Genomic DNA, 12352 nt, shown 5'->3' on the forward strand with positions numbered 1-12352 from the left:
TATCAGTAACTCTGCAGTCCAAAGGCTCTTGGAAAAAACTCCCAGCTCATTCCTAGTCTCACTCTCGGCATGCATGCCAAAAAGCAGAGACAGCGTCCCACCTGGCAGCACTTCTTTCAGGGGGCAGGTCGGCCAGCAGCTTTCCTCCCGGGCTGCCTGCCCAGACCATAGAAGGGCTGATCCTTGACCTCTGCTAGCGCTGGTGTCCTGGATGTCTGGCTGTGACATGCACACTCTGTCAGGCGACACGGCAATATTCTCTTTGCTGGGAAAGTATCCAGCGTGTGGCCCACAAGCACTCGCTGCACCCCTGTTAGGAGGGTCGGGATGTCTGTGTCACTCCCCCACGACTGCCACTGCCGTGGCTGCGGCAGCACACACACGAAGTGGCGTGATGCCCCAAACTCAGTGTGGTTTGTATCCTGCTTCTCAGTAGGGCTTGCGAAGCTTCCAATCGGCTGCCTGTTAAACTCCTCAACACCACGTGGGAGAACATCCTTGGTGTGCAACAGCGGTTCACTGGCCTCACATTTCCTTCGTGAGCTCTGTAAGCCCTCGGAGGAAGGCTCACAGCCCACCCACCTGCTTGTGTCCCGAGTGAGGATTGCGTTGGTTTTTTTCTACGATATTTCCACCCCGCAGCCCCAGCCCAGCCCCACGTCCAACCCCGCTCAGGGCTTTCCCAGGCCGCGCCTTTGTGCGGCGGCGATGTAAGAACGACCAAGCGCTGAGCAGCCCGAAAGGAAACCCCATCTGCCAGGCACGGCACGGTGCCGCTACTGCCTCGTCAAAGCCCCTCCCCTTCGAATGCAGAGTAATAAAGTCCAGATAACTGCGTTTTGAGGAAAACCTGACTCGAAACACCTGGGTACCCAGCCGCCCCCCTTCCGACCCCACAGCGGCGGGGGCGGGCCCGCCCTCTGCGCAGACGCTCCTGCGGGCCCGGGAGGTGCCGCATCTGCCGCTGCCCAGTGGGTTCGTGTTCCGGCCCGGCTCCGTGTCCTCTAGGGCTTCGCCGGCCCCCATGGCCCCGCAGCGCCCTGCCGGGGCCGTTCGGGCGCGCCTGCCCGCGGCTAAGAGGCTCCTGCCCGCTTCATTTCGGGCTCGGAGCGGGAGGGCCCTCGCTGGGCCCGCCGCGGAGCGGAGGGCCTGAGGCGGGCTGTGGAAGCACGGCCCTGCCCGGAACGGCCCTGCCCTGCTTTTTGGCTTTCCCCTTATCCCCCTCCAAGACGTGTGGCTGCCCTTGGGGGCGCTGCAGCTGCGTTTCTGCCCGGGGACTGGTGAGGGGGTTGGGCGCAGCGGCTGTGCCGAGGCCGCGGAGTGCTTCGGCGGTAGGGGGGCCTGGTTCGCCCTGTGTTCCCCTTGTTGTCCTCCACCCCCAGGGGAGCGGTTGTTGAAATAATTCCGTGTCTGCCTGCAGGAGAAGGGGAGAGAAAGGACACCGGGAGGAAGAGAACCCCCTCACCTGCATCCGCCCAAACCAGCTGAGCAGGGCAGTGGGTAAGGCCACCGCCTCGCACCCCGCCTTTGTCCACTGCACCCTCCGGGTGTGCTGCCAGCTGGGAAAGCTTGTGCAGGACTGGTGGCACGCCTTTGGGTAATGCCTGGTAGCATTTCCACCATTTGAGGGTGGCCCAGAGGAAAATCAGGTTTCCTCCTGAAACTACTCCTGGTTGCTCACTGAAAATAATGGTGGTAATGGGAGGGGCTGGGAAACAGGATTTGGGTTTTGTGAGCCTGTGGTTTACTCTACAGGATGGGTTATGTGGCCCTCTTAAAACGCGTTTCCTGGTTGAGGTCTGACACAGTATAGGCTATTTGTTGATATCGAGGCACTGTGAGATAAATCTGTTGGGGAAATACCTGATCTCCACAGGAGGGAGGGAAGGTTGCCAGCTTTAATTTGCTTCTCTGCTTGATGGGTTTTGAATAAACAGCCCAATCTGGCAGCTTCTTGTATAGAAACGCTTGATTTTATTTCTAGGATAGACCAACCCTTTTCCAGGAGATCTCCACTGCTGTCAAAAGCATTCCAGGGCCTTACTAGATGTGCTGTTTCTGATTCCTAGGAAAACTTTTCCTCTGTGCCAGACCCAACAAACAGGGGCGTACCTGATGACTGACTGTTGACACTGGCTGGCGTGTGTACTTTGAAAGGTCACACTGTCCGTCAGCCAAATCATCTGATGTGAAGCATCTAACTGACCTGTTTGTTTCATTCCAGCAAGATGGGATTGACAAACTATTGAGGGAATCCTGGAGCAGTAACAGACTGTTCGCTCCTGGACTCTGCCCAAGGGGACTGCTTGCTCTTACCAGGTATGGCACAGAGATGATAGTGCCTCTCTTTCATGTGCCTGAAGGCCCAGGGCTGAGCCTATTTGCACAAACAGGTCTCACCATCACTTTTGGGAGTAGGACTGCTGTGTACTTGACCTAGGAGAACTAGAGGGAGCTGATCTAGGGCAAAACTCTTCTTTCTTTTTTTTTTTTTTTTAATACAGCTGATTTGTTTTATATAAACCTGATCAAAACATGGTTGCATATATTGTTAGTTCTGTTATGGCAACATAAGGAAGGGGACCAGCACAAGCAACTGACAGAGACAGCCAGGACCACTGCAGCCCCATCAATGACGGTCTGGTATCACAGCGGCAGCTCCTGTTGCTGTAATTAGCCACTTACCCTTGGAGGGATAGAATTCACTGGGTGTTTGGTGTGGGTTTTTGGAGTTTTGGGAGTTTTTTCCAGACCAATGACTGAAAGAGGCAGATCTCTTAAGATATGCTTGTACTTATAAAGTAGCACACATCAGGAACACAATATGTGAGGAAAGTTTCTCCTATTAGGTGTTCCTTATGCACAGGTTGTTTATATTTTGGGACTTGAAGAGCAAGGGAGGAGAAGCTTCCTTCTTCAGTGACTGGTCTGGGGAAGAGGGTTGTGTACTTTGTTTTGCTTTTAACCTTCCACTCCCTTTTCCCTGGAAACTTCCTGTGAGTGTATGGACCTTGCCCTTCCAAGGCAAGACACCTGCTCTTCTCTGGTAGTACAGCCAACATTGCCACTCTCTCTTCATTAGTGAGGTCGTCAGCATTTTGAAAGGTCAGAGGTGCATCTTAGCTAAAAGTTAATGCAGCACAGAATCACCTGAGGAATAGTGTTGTTTGTTTGTTTGTTTGTTTTAAATCTTCTTATGGGGGTATTGACTTTATTTTTCAGTACTAATACTTTCTGGTGATTTCTTTGCCCTCCTGTGCCTGTAACATTCCTTACTGATAATAACCCTGAGACAAGAATTCGTCCTTTTCATTTCATAGAAGGGAAGATATATGTGAGCCTGACGGGTCACAGGCCATTTCCTGACCACTGCATCTGGTTCCTCTGTCCGGTCACTCTTTACTGAAATAGAAGGAGCTCCCGCCCTCCCAAGTTTTTTTGCATTTCACTCCTCTTATGCCCCAGACACTTGTGTGACTGTGCTTGGAGCTGCTGGACTGGAATGCTTCAGTTTCATCCTCTCCAAAAGAGTTGCCCGTCCAGTGTGGCCCTTGATGTGGAGCTGAGTGGCACCAGCCTTGTCCTGCTCTCCACCCAGCTGCGTGTTCTTGCCTTCTGTGGTGGTGGATGGGTTGAGGACACTTGAGAGAAGGATGTTGAGGTGTGGGTATGCCTCAACCAAAGCTTTCCAAAGTGACATGCACAGGGTATACTACATAGCTGCCCGAGTGTCTCCACACCAGGAGGTCTTTGCCATCCCTGTGAGACTGAGACTGCCAAGTTTTAAGATGCTTTTTCTTTCTGCCAGCGAACATAGGCAAGAAGGGCGGGTTTAACTTGAGAATTCTGGAAGCATCAGTGGAAAGGGACCCTGTAGAACATCTCTCTCTAAATTGCACACATAGTATACCCTGGAGGGTGTATACTCCATGGCTTCCTAGTTTTGGGGCCTGTGTCTGTACTTCTGGGAAGCCTCTAAGAAAGCCAGGTTTATTGTGGACTCCTAGTTATCCTACTCAGGGCTGAGGGCTGTTGTCTATAGGATTCACTGTTGTTCTTTCTTTACATCTTTTAATTTGCGCTTCTTTTTTTAAATGAAATATGATTGTGCTAAAACGATTCCTCACAGCTCATAAAGAGGTACAACAATGCCAAATCATTTGTGTTGACTTCTACTTAGATTTTTGTGCTCTAAAAATCCAGCTCAGTTGCATTTTTGTCTGCAGTAGGACCATGGAAGGAACACAGAAGTCACCAAGTGTTAACTCAGAGGAGAGCAGTGTGTTGGACCTTCCCTCTGTTTGTGACCCAGCAGAGCTCTTCGTGCCTCCACGCAGTGCTGAAAACACCGAGGAACTTTATTGTTCTGTGGATACTTTTCCCTCTCTGCCCACAGGTAACACATTCTGCTTCTCCACATGCTCTCTTTAGCCAGTTCAGGCAGTGTGTTGTGTGAGTAGGTAACTGCAATCTAGTACTGGTGCATCTGCCTGTTTTAAAACACAATTTAGCAGAAGTACAGTCTGTTCCAGCTCCACAGATACAATGTGAACTGTGGGTTGATGAGACCCAGGAGAGGAGTTCAGAGGATACTCTCAGCTGCTAATGTCTTGACAACACTCTGTCTTCACGTTTAATGTCTTCTCAGAAGGAGTTACTTGAACTAATCCACAGAGCAGTCATTCAGACATCAGCAGGAAATAATGTATCATCTTACCATAGTCAGTAAGAAGTTTTTCAGCTTTTCCTCATCTTCCCTATGGGCTCATCATGTATCTTCCAGTCATGAACTCAGGATGTGGCCTCTGTAGCCCATTACTTTAAAATTATAACTGAATGTTTGCTTATGCTAAAGACATCAGTGTGATGAGAACTGCTTCAGTTTGACTCCTGGGAGGCAGCAGTTTCCTCGCTTGAAAGAGGGATGATTCCTGCAGAAATATCATTTTAAGTCAACCACTACTCCCCATTCTTGGGAGTAATGGTGTATCTGAGATTATAAGGGGTAGCTGACACATGCTCAGTACTACAGCCATCAGGCCAGTCAGCTTGAATACATGGCAAGAAATGTGAAATCAAAATGCTCTAGCCCAGTGACACTTCTTGCCATATATTCATGCTGTTTGGAATGAAAGTTGTATATTAAATATATTAATTATATTTAATATGGGGGAGGGAAATATATTCTGGTTAGCAAATATAGTGTGTGGAGAGGATTTGTCAAGACACCTGAGCAAGTGAAAGATCACTGATGACGTTTCTGGTTGCTTTAAAATCTTAAGTAGTGTAAAAGTAAAATTTGGTTCCTTCTTACTCTGACACTGGGTGGTTTTCTTTGGCCTGCTTCCAAGAAGCGAGCTTGGAATCCGACAGATGAGTTTTTTCAGTGGGAATTCCACAATTTTGCATGCTAAAAAGGTAAGCAGTGGGATCTACCAGCTAATTAGCTCTGTTGATGTTGACTACTCGCCTGTGCAGTTGTCTTCACCACCAGGTGTGGGATATCTAGAACTGTAATGAAATCTGCAAACAGTAAATACCAAGCCTTGCTTTGGTTTTGCTGCGCAGACCAGGAATTCACACGTGTCTTATGTTAATAATGATGAAAATCTTCTGCTGTTAACCTCTGCTTTAAACCATGACCCACGTCACATTCCACAATCCACGTTGCATTAGAGCAATAGTGTCTCTGGTTTGAGATTTTGCTTTATTTTTTGTGTATGGGTGCAATGACCACCACTATGAGGAATGCCCTGAGCAAGCCTTTTCTGCTGTTGTGGGAGAGGAGGATGGAGAAGTTCCTCTGATAGTGAGACAGGCTTGAAGGCATTTGTTTACTCAGATTTCACAAGCCCTGTGGTGCAGGTATGAAGAAATTTTGGGAGCTGTGAGGCAGTTCCTGCAGTGTGTTGCACAAGCACCATTTAGTGTGGCTCAGGGCAAGTGGACTTTATTGCTCTGTGGAATGGGGTGCACGTAAGAACTGCATGACCACTTAGCAGTCCTAAGAGTGTTCTGAGGCTTAGTGGAAGTGACACATGTAGAAATGACAGCACTGGGCAAATCATTCATGGTGCATGTGTGGAATATGTAGCTGAAGCTCAGTACCAAGGTATGCTGAGAGGCCACATCCTGCCTCCTTGCTGTCTCCAGCACCCTCTGATATCAGTGTGGATTCCAGCTGTGCTGAGGAGGGCAGATTAGGCCCATGAACCCTCCCCTTTTTTGCTTGTTTTAGAGATGGGTCACAGCTGAAACCAGTTGGAAGTAACTGTGGGATGCATACTGTACAATGGTTCCTTACTCTGTGCTCTTGGGATTGAAATAACCAAGTATCACAGCATAACCAGTTAATGCTCTGAACGTCTTGGTTCCTTTCTCCTTATAACAACATCAAACCAATATACCTTCTCACTTGAACTCTCTCTTTTGATGCAACTGCAGCTTTCTAAGCCATTGAGTTTGGTCAGTGTGGCAGAAGAGGCAGGAGGAGCGTTTTAAAAACAGTCTGCCTGTGTCAGATGTTCTTGGGAACAAGCAAGTTCTGTCAAATGTATCTTGGGAAAGGAAGCTCCTTTACTTGTTTGTTTTCTTGTGAGACACTGAGACAGTGTTGTGACACAATGTAAGTGAGGAGAGCAGGAGTGGCTTTAGGTTATATGAACAGAAGATTGCATCCTGGGGCTTGGGCGGGACGGATGGTGAGTCTTCCCATCAAACTTGTAAGGTTTCTGTTAGGGGTGAGGATTTCCCTTAATGATTCCAAAACATTTCCTCTGGGAATGTGGCAGCTTCCTTAGGAAAGGAACAGACTGATGGGACAGGCTGTGTTTTCTGACATCTGCCCCGTGAACTGGGCTGAGACTAAGATATCCTGCCTTCAGTGCCTCGGGAGATGGAAGTGGTTATGGGGGTATTCCCAGTGTCTGAGTCACTCATAATAGGTCTTATTAGCCTAAAGAGGTTCCATGGTAATGGAAGATAGTACCCATTAGCCATGAAAACAGGGCTTTCTGACAACAGGCATCCCTAGGCAAGAAAACAAGTAGTCCTGTAGGAATAGTGCTAAATCTCTAAGTTATGTATAAATGAATGGTTTTACGATTTGTGTGGAAATGAGGGTTCTACTCTTGCAACAAGCATTCGGACCTTTAGCTTGTTGTCATAATGAGTTCAGTAAGTGGTGATAGACTGTGAAAGGTTCACTGATCCAATTCAGTTTTCTGTGTGCTTTTATCTTTTTTTACCCCATACTGGAAAATAATTTTTAAATTTTTTAAAATAAATTGTTTATTGTTTTTCTAATCTGCATCACTCAGTTGCAGAGTTCAGCAGGAACATCTTACTACTTTCTCTGGATTAACAGAAGTTGCCAGCAGTTCTTACTTGGCAGGCAGCACTCAGGTGTGTGTGTGGGAAAGCCTTAAATTATTTGGATTGATATTTCAAAAGAAGCTAATAAAGGTTGTTTCCAAAGAAAATAGATCGCTCACAGTGTAACTTTTCATTTATGGCACTGAACCAGAGAGTACCAGGGACAGTGGAAACATAATATTTGCCTGGAAAATAAGCAACCTAAAAAAGTGTTAGAGAGCAGACGACAGATGTGCTCTACAAGTTGATTGAGGCAGGGTTCTGGCCTCTGCCCATGCTCTGTGATCAGCCAGAACTGGGTTTGGCAGTGCAGCCCTGGAGTAATTCTACTAAGTTTGGAGGCAGCATTTGAGAGCTCAGCTGTGGAACCATGCTCGGGAGGCTCCTGTGTGAAGCACTGGCAAAGCTCAGCCCCATCTGCGTCCATGGCCCTTCCTTAGGGCTGGTGATCGTGGGGAGATGGGTCTCCTTGTTTGCCCTGTAGCTTCTGCCTTAATGGCTTTTTCTTTGTAATAAAAAGTAATTAAAAAGCTGTGTCCTTAGGAAAATGGATGTGTAGACAGGGTCAGCCAGTGGAGGAAAATGGGAGTGCCACAGGAACAGAGAAAATAAGAGGGATGACAGTAGGAGAGGAAGGATGATGCTGGAGAGATGGGGTGGTAAAGGAACACAGAGTTTTCCATGGGCTTGAAGAGACCTGCAATTATCTAAAAGTTGGCTAGCTTTTTAAAAAAAAAAACAAAACAGCCAAAATTAATTAAAGCCAGTTTGGGAGGATAGAGGTGTTCAACCTTGAGTTGCCTGTCCAAAACAGCTGCTTCTCTTCCTGTAGTTTGATTCAAGTTTGAGCCCAGGCTTACCTGTAGTTATTTTCCACGGACTTCCCTGACCTCTCTGATGCAGTGAGAATCCCAGCCTGCCCCTGACTGGGCTTATTATTCCTGGTCAATCCTTAGTGCTGGTACATAGGTGGCCACATGAGAAGTCAGCTCAGGGAATTGGCCCAGCGTTCTGGGCAGCCACGTGAATATTTGTGTGGCTGAGATGGGGACAGCTCCTCTTTCGGGCAGCAGCACAGGTACAGCCAAGATACACTGGTCTGCAACATGTCCTGTCTTTCACAGGGGGTTACAGCCTTTGCAGGATGGTGGTTTCTGAAAGAAGCAGCATTAAAGTATTAATCACTTTTCCCTTTGTGTAGCCAGGCTGTAGGTTCTTTCTGATCAGTTGTGGGGGTTTTGTAGGCTTTCTTCAAAAATAGTCCATTTGGCATAAGTTCTGAGAGCTTGGGGAAAATGGAACAGACCATTTTGCTGGAGACTCAGTGGCTTCAAGCAAATCAGTGAGCCTGGGCCACGACACTGCTACTGAAATTGCCACTCAGATCAAGAGGACTGATCGCAAGATTATCCCAGTTTAAAAGTAAAAGCCATCGTGATTTTTGGACTATTCTGTTTCCTTGCTGGGTTTTCAGTCAACCAAGCTACTATGTAAAAACCAAACAGAGATTTTTCAACCTGTTGATGCTGCTGTCAGTTCTACAGGCAATTGAGATTCCTCTGAAAGAAGTGCTACTCATACACAGTGAACTTATATGCCTGGTTTTGTGGTGGGTTGATGTGTCTTTTATTAGGAACTGGGGAGCAGTGCTGATGTTGGTACATGTGTTCTGACTTGTCCTTAAATGCTCTCTCCTGTTTGCCACGTCTGCTGGCCTGTCAAGAGTTGCTTAATGTGTTTTGTAGAAATGGGTTGTGTTTACTGAAGAAGTCTGGTGTGGCCTGTGCTTTTTCTGTTGCGGGAGTTCACGAGTTCACAAGTGCTGACGTAGAGGGAGAAAATGAAAGGAGTGGACTTTGTCACGTCAGCAGCAACCTTTCCAGGGCTGACACTTGATGGGTGCTTGGAGGTTCAGTTCAGCCCAGAACTCAAGTGTTCACTACTTGGTATAGATATTATAGCTTGGCCATCTGAGCTGCCAAAAGCTGCAAAATTTCCATAATGGCCTTTTGTCTGGCCATGCTGAAGACGATCTGAAGGCTTAAGACCTTTATATATAGTCTCTTTAAGAGGTCTGTGTAACTTTTAAAGTCTAAAATGTGTGTGATACTTTATTTTAAATCACTTTCAGACTGAGGCAAAGCCGAGCTAAAAGGGGCTTGTACTTCCACATTGGGCTGCCGTGGTTAGGTACAGAAACTTCTCATCGTTTCCCTTTACCAAAAAGATATAGATCACACTAAGAATATTTTACTCTTTGGCTCGATTTGAAGCAGAGGGTGCTGTACTGAGGTGCTTTGTGCTGTTAGGAAGAGTCTGCTTTGACTGTAGGAAGTTAATATGCTCTCCCACTTGGAAACTCACTTCGGTTTGAACTGTGGTCCCAAACAACATCAGAATTAATGATATTTTTTTAAAACCAGTCAATTGGTTTGGAATTGGTTAAGCACAGTGCTTAACTGCCCTGGCCTTGGTGAAGAACGTGGTCCCTATTTTGGGAATTAGTGGGTTTTTATTGAGTTTGGTTTGTTTCCTGCTGCCCTCTAGTGCTCAGTGTTACCCGTTTCCAATTCCATGCTTAGAGGGCTGGTGTTTTGCGGTTTTTTTCAGGTGGTGCTGGGGATGTCTGTCCCTGTACAGAGCTCAGTCCCCTGTCAGTATACTGCTGTTGAGAAATCATGCTAAATGACCCTGAAAGCTGATGTGGGAATAATTCTGAGGAGTGTTGACTGCTCGTTGTTTGCTGCATGGATCTTGGCAAAAGGTCACTAATATTGCATGGTGGTGAAATAGTTGTTTTTACCTGGGAATGGCCAGGTAATACTTCTTGCTATCACAGTTACAGTTGTGCTGGGATATAATTTTGCTATGGAATCGAAGGGTCTTTAAATACTGATTGTGTTTTACTTTTTTGGGATGTGAGTGTAAATTTTTTAAGTCTGTCTGAAAGTTCTGTTTTTAGTGGGTTTTATCACTCATACTAGTATAAACATCCAGTTATTTGTCAAAGCAAGCAATTTGTTTAGCTTATCAAAACCAAAGAAGCACCTATTTTCAAGTGAATATATTTGTTTTAGGTTTTTAATTGATGATTTTTAATCAAGTACATGCTCAAATGTGATGAAAATACTACATTTTTCTTAGACTCCAGTCTTATCAAAAGGAAAAAGGAAGGTAAAATGTTTCAAATGCTAATAATTTTGTATAGATGGTGTGATCCGGTGGGGCAGTGGAATTGAATTTATGCAGTTCTTTGGCCAGGTAACTACATGGCTCTGGTGAGTTTGGCATCATAAGCTCTCCAAGCATATCTGTGTGGCCTGGTTGTGTTGAATATTGAATGAAGCTGCAAGGTGGAATTCATGCTACGTTACATAGAGGAATGCAGGGAAACTGCACAACACACAAAATAAAGCACCTGGCACCACTGGGTCACTGAAAGTCTTACATATTTTGTAAAGTGTTACATAAAAGCACCCAGCCAAAAATAAATCCTAGAAGAGAAACAGGCAGTGCTTTATTCTTCACAGTCTGAGGAAGAAAACTAGTCCTATTGTAGGAGAATTAGAACGCTATACATACATCAGTAAGGGAAAAAATGAGATGTGACCTTGCCTCTTAGGCTTTAATGCTTCAGAGTACCTCTGTGTTCTGTGAAAGTGAACAGTTTGTATTAACCATTAATAATTAGAAATCAGCTACAGAGAAAATAAATACAATAACAAAGCTTCAATAACAGAGACAAGGAGTTGTGCTTATGCACTGAAGTTGTCTGATTGGATTCTGTGGCTGTGCATGAAGGAGAGCTTGGGAGTTTGACTCTTGGAGGTGCTGGGAAACAACTGGGAAACTCTGAGGTTTTGAATTTTCTCATCTGTAGTTACACCTTCTGCTCAGAGTGAGGTTTTTTTTGTGCTACACAGCTCATATTCTTTTCCCAGAAAAAAAAGGATTTGGATTTGGTAGGTTTACTCATGTTAGGGACAGTTTCAGCTGTATCCACCAATCTGATTTCCAGGCCTTCCAACATGGAAAGGAGCATAATACATGTCCTTCATGTTATCCCCGAATCCTTAAGGAGTGCTGGCACAATACAGAACTTGGAATTTGTATATTTGAGCATGACTTTGAAGGACCATTGCTGTTGTTTCCCATCATTCATTGTTTTCATGTCTGCAGATAGGGCTAATTAAACCCTTGCCAACCTCTCTAGGTAGAGGCAGAAACAGAATGGGTTGATTTCCAATTTGGGACGTTCCCATCAAACTTTAAACAGTGAAGTGGTTTCTAAATTGTTCCAAATGTTCTAAGGTTCTAAATGATCTCAGTCGTTCTAAATGTTGGCAGGAGTTTTGTTTCCTTCCTAAAGCCAGTCCTAAGCGGTTGCCTATCAAATTTGTAACTGGACACTGTAGCCTTGTACTGATAACTACTGCAGGATTACAGTAGAGCCAGGAGCTAGTGGCTCATCCAAATGGTGGCTCAGGTAGCCCAGAGAGGTGATGGATGCCCCATCCCTGGAAACATGCAAGGTCAGGTTGGAAGAGGCTCTGGGCAACCTAATCTAGTCAAAAATGTCCCTGCTCATTGCATGGAGCTCAGACTAGATTACCTTACCTCAGTGCTCTGGGTTCTGGAGCTGAGGATTCCCCTGCAGCCCATGGTGCAGACTGTAGTGAGGCAGCTGTGCCCCTGCAGCCCAAAGACATCCAGGGTGGAGCAGAGGCCCACCTGCAACCCGTGGAGGAGATCCACAACGGAGCAGGTGGATGTCTGAGAGACGGCTGTGACCCTGTGGGAAGCCCATGCTGGAACAGACTTCTTACAGGACTTGAAGATCCATGGAGAGAGGAGCCCACAGTGGAGCAGGTTTCCTGGTAGGACATGTGACCCCATGGGGGGCCCACGCTGGAGCAGCCTGTTCCTGAAGGGCTGACCATGTGGAGAGGACCAGCATTGGAGCAGTTCATGAAGAACT

At 46.4% G+C, this 12352-nt stretch overlaps 1 protein-coding gene across 2 annotated transcripts in view; it reads left to right on the forward strand.

The window, feature by feature from the left end:
* Nucleotides 1-1405: 1405 nt before the first annotated feature.
* The window catches only part of SHLD1 (shieldin complex subunit 1), a 46748-nt gene continuing 35801 nt past the window's right edge, over nt 1406-12352 (forward strand). The window contains exons 1-3 of one of the 2 annotated variants that reach the window (XR_003573355.1): nt 1406-1500; nt 2225-2319; nt 4227-4396. Coding sequence is in view for 1 of the 2 variants with exons in the window: in XM_027902571.1 (XP_027758372.1) it covers nt 3005-3081; nt 4227-4396 (247 nt within the window). In the remaining variant the exon portion in view is untranslated. Of the gene's footprint in view, nt 1501-2224; nt 2320-2795; nt 3082-4226; nt 4397-12352 lie in introns of those variants that run through there. The other variant, XM_027902571.1, reaches the window with a different exon arrangement.

Source organism: Empidonax traillii, unplaced genomic scaffold, assembly GCF_003031625.1.
Source record: "Empidonax traillii isolate 1590-97213 ecotype Southwest subspecies unplaced genomic scaffold, ASM303162v1 scaffold889:size374758, whole genome shotgun sequence".
NCBI classification, from domain to species: Eukaryota; Metazoa; Chordata; class Aves; order Passeriformes; family Tyrannidae; genus Empidonax; species Empidonax traillii.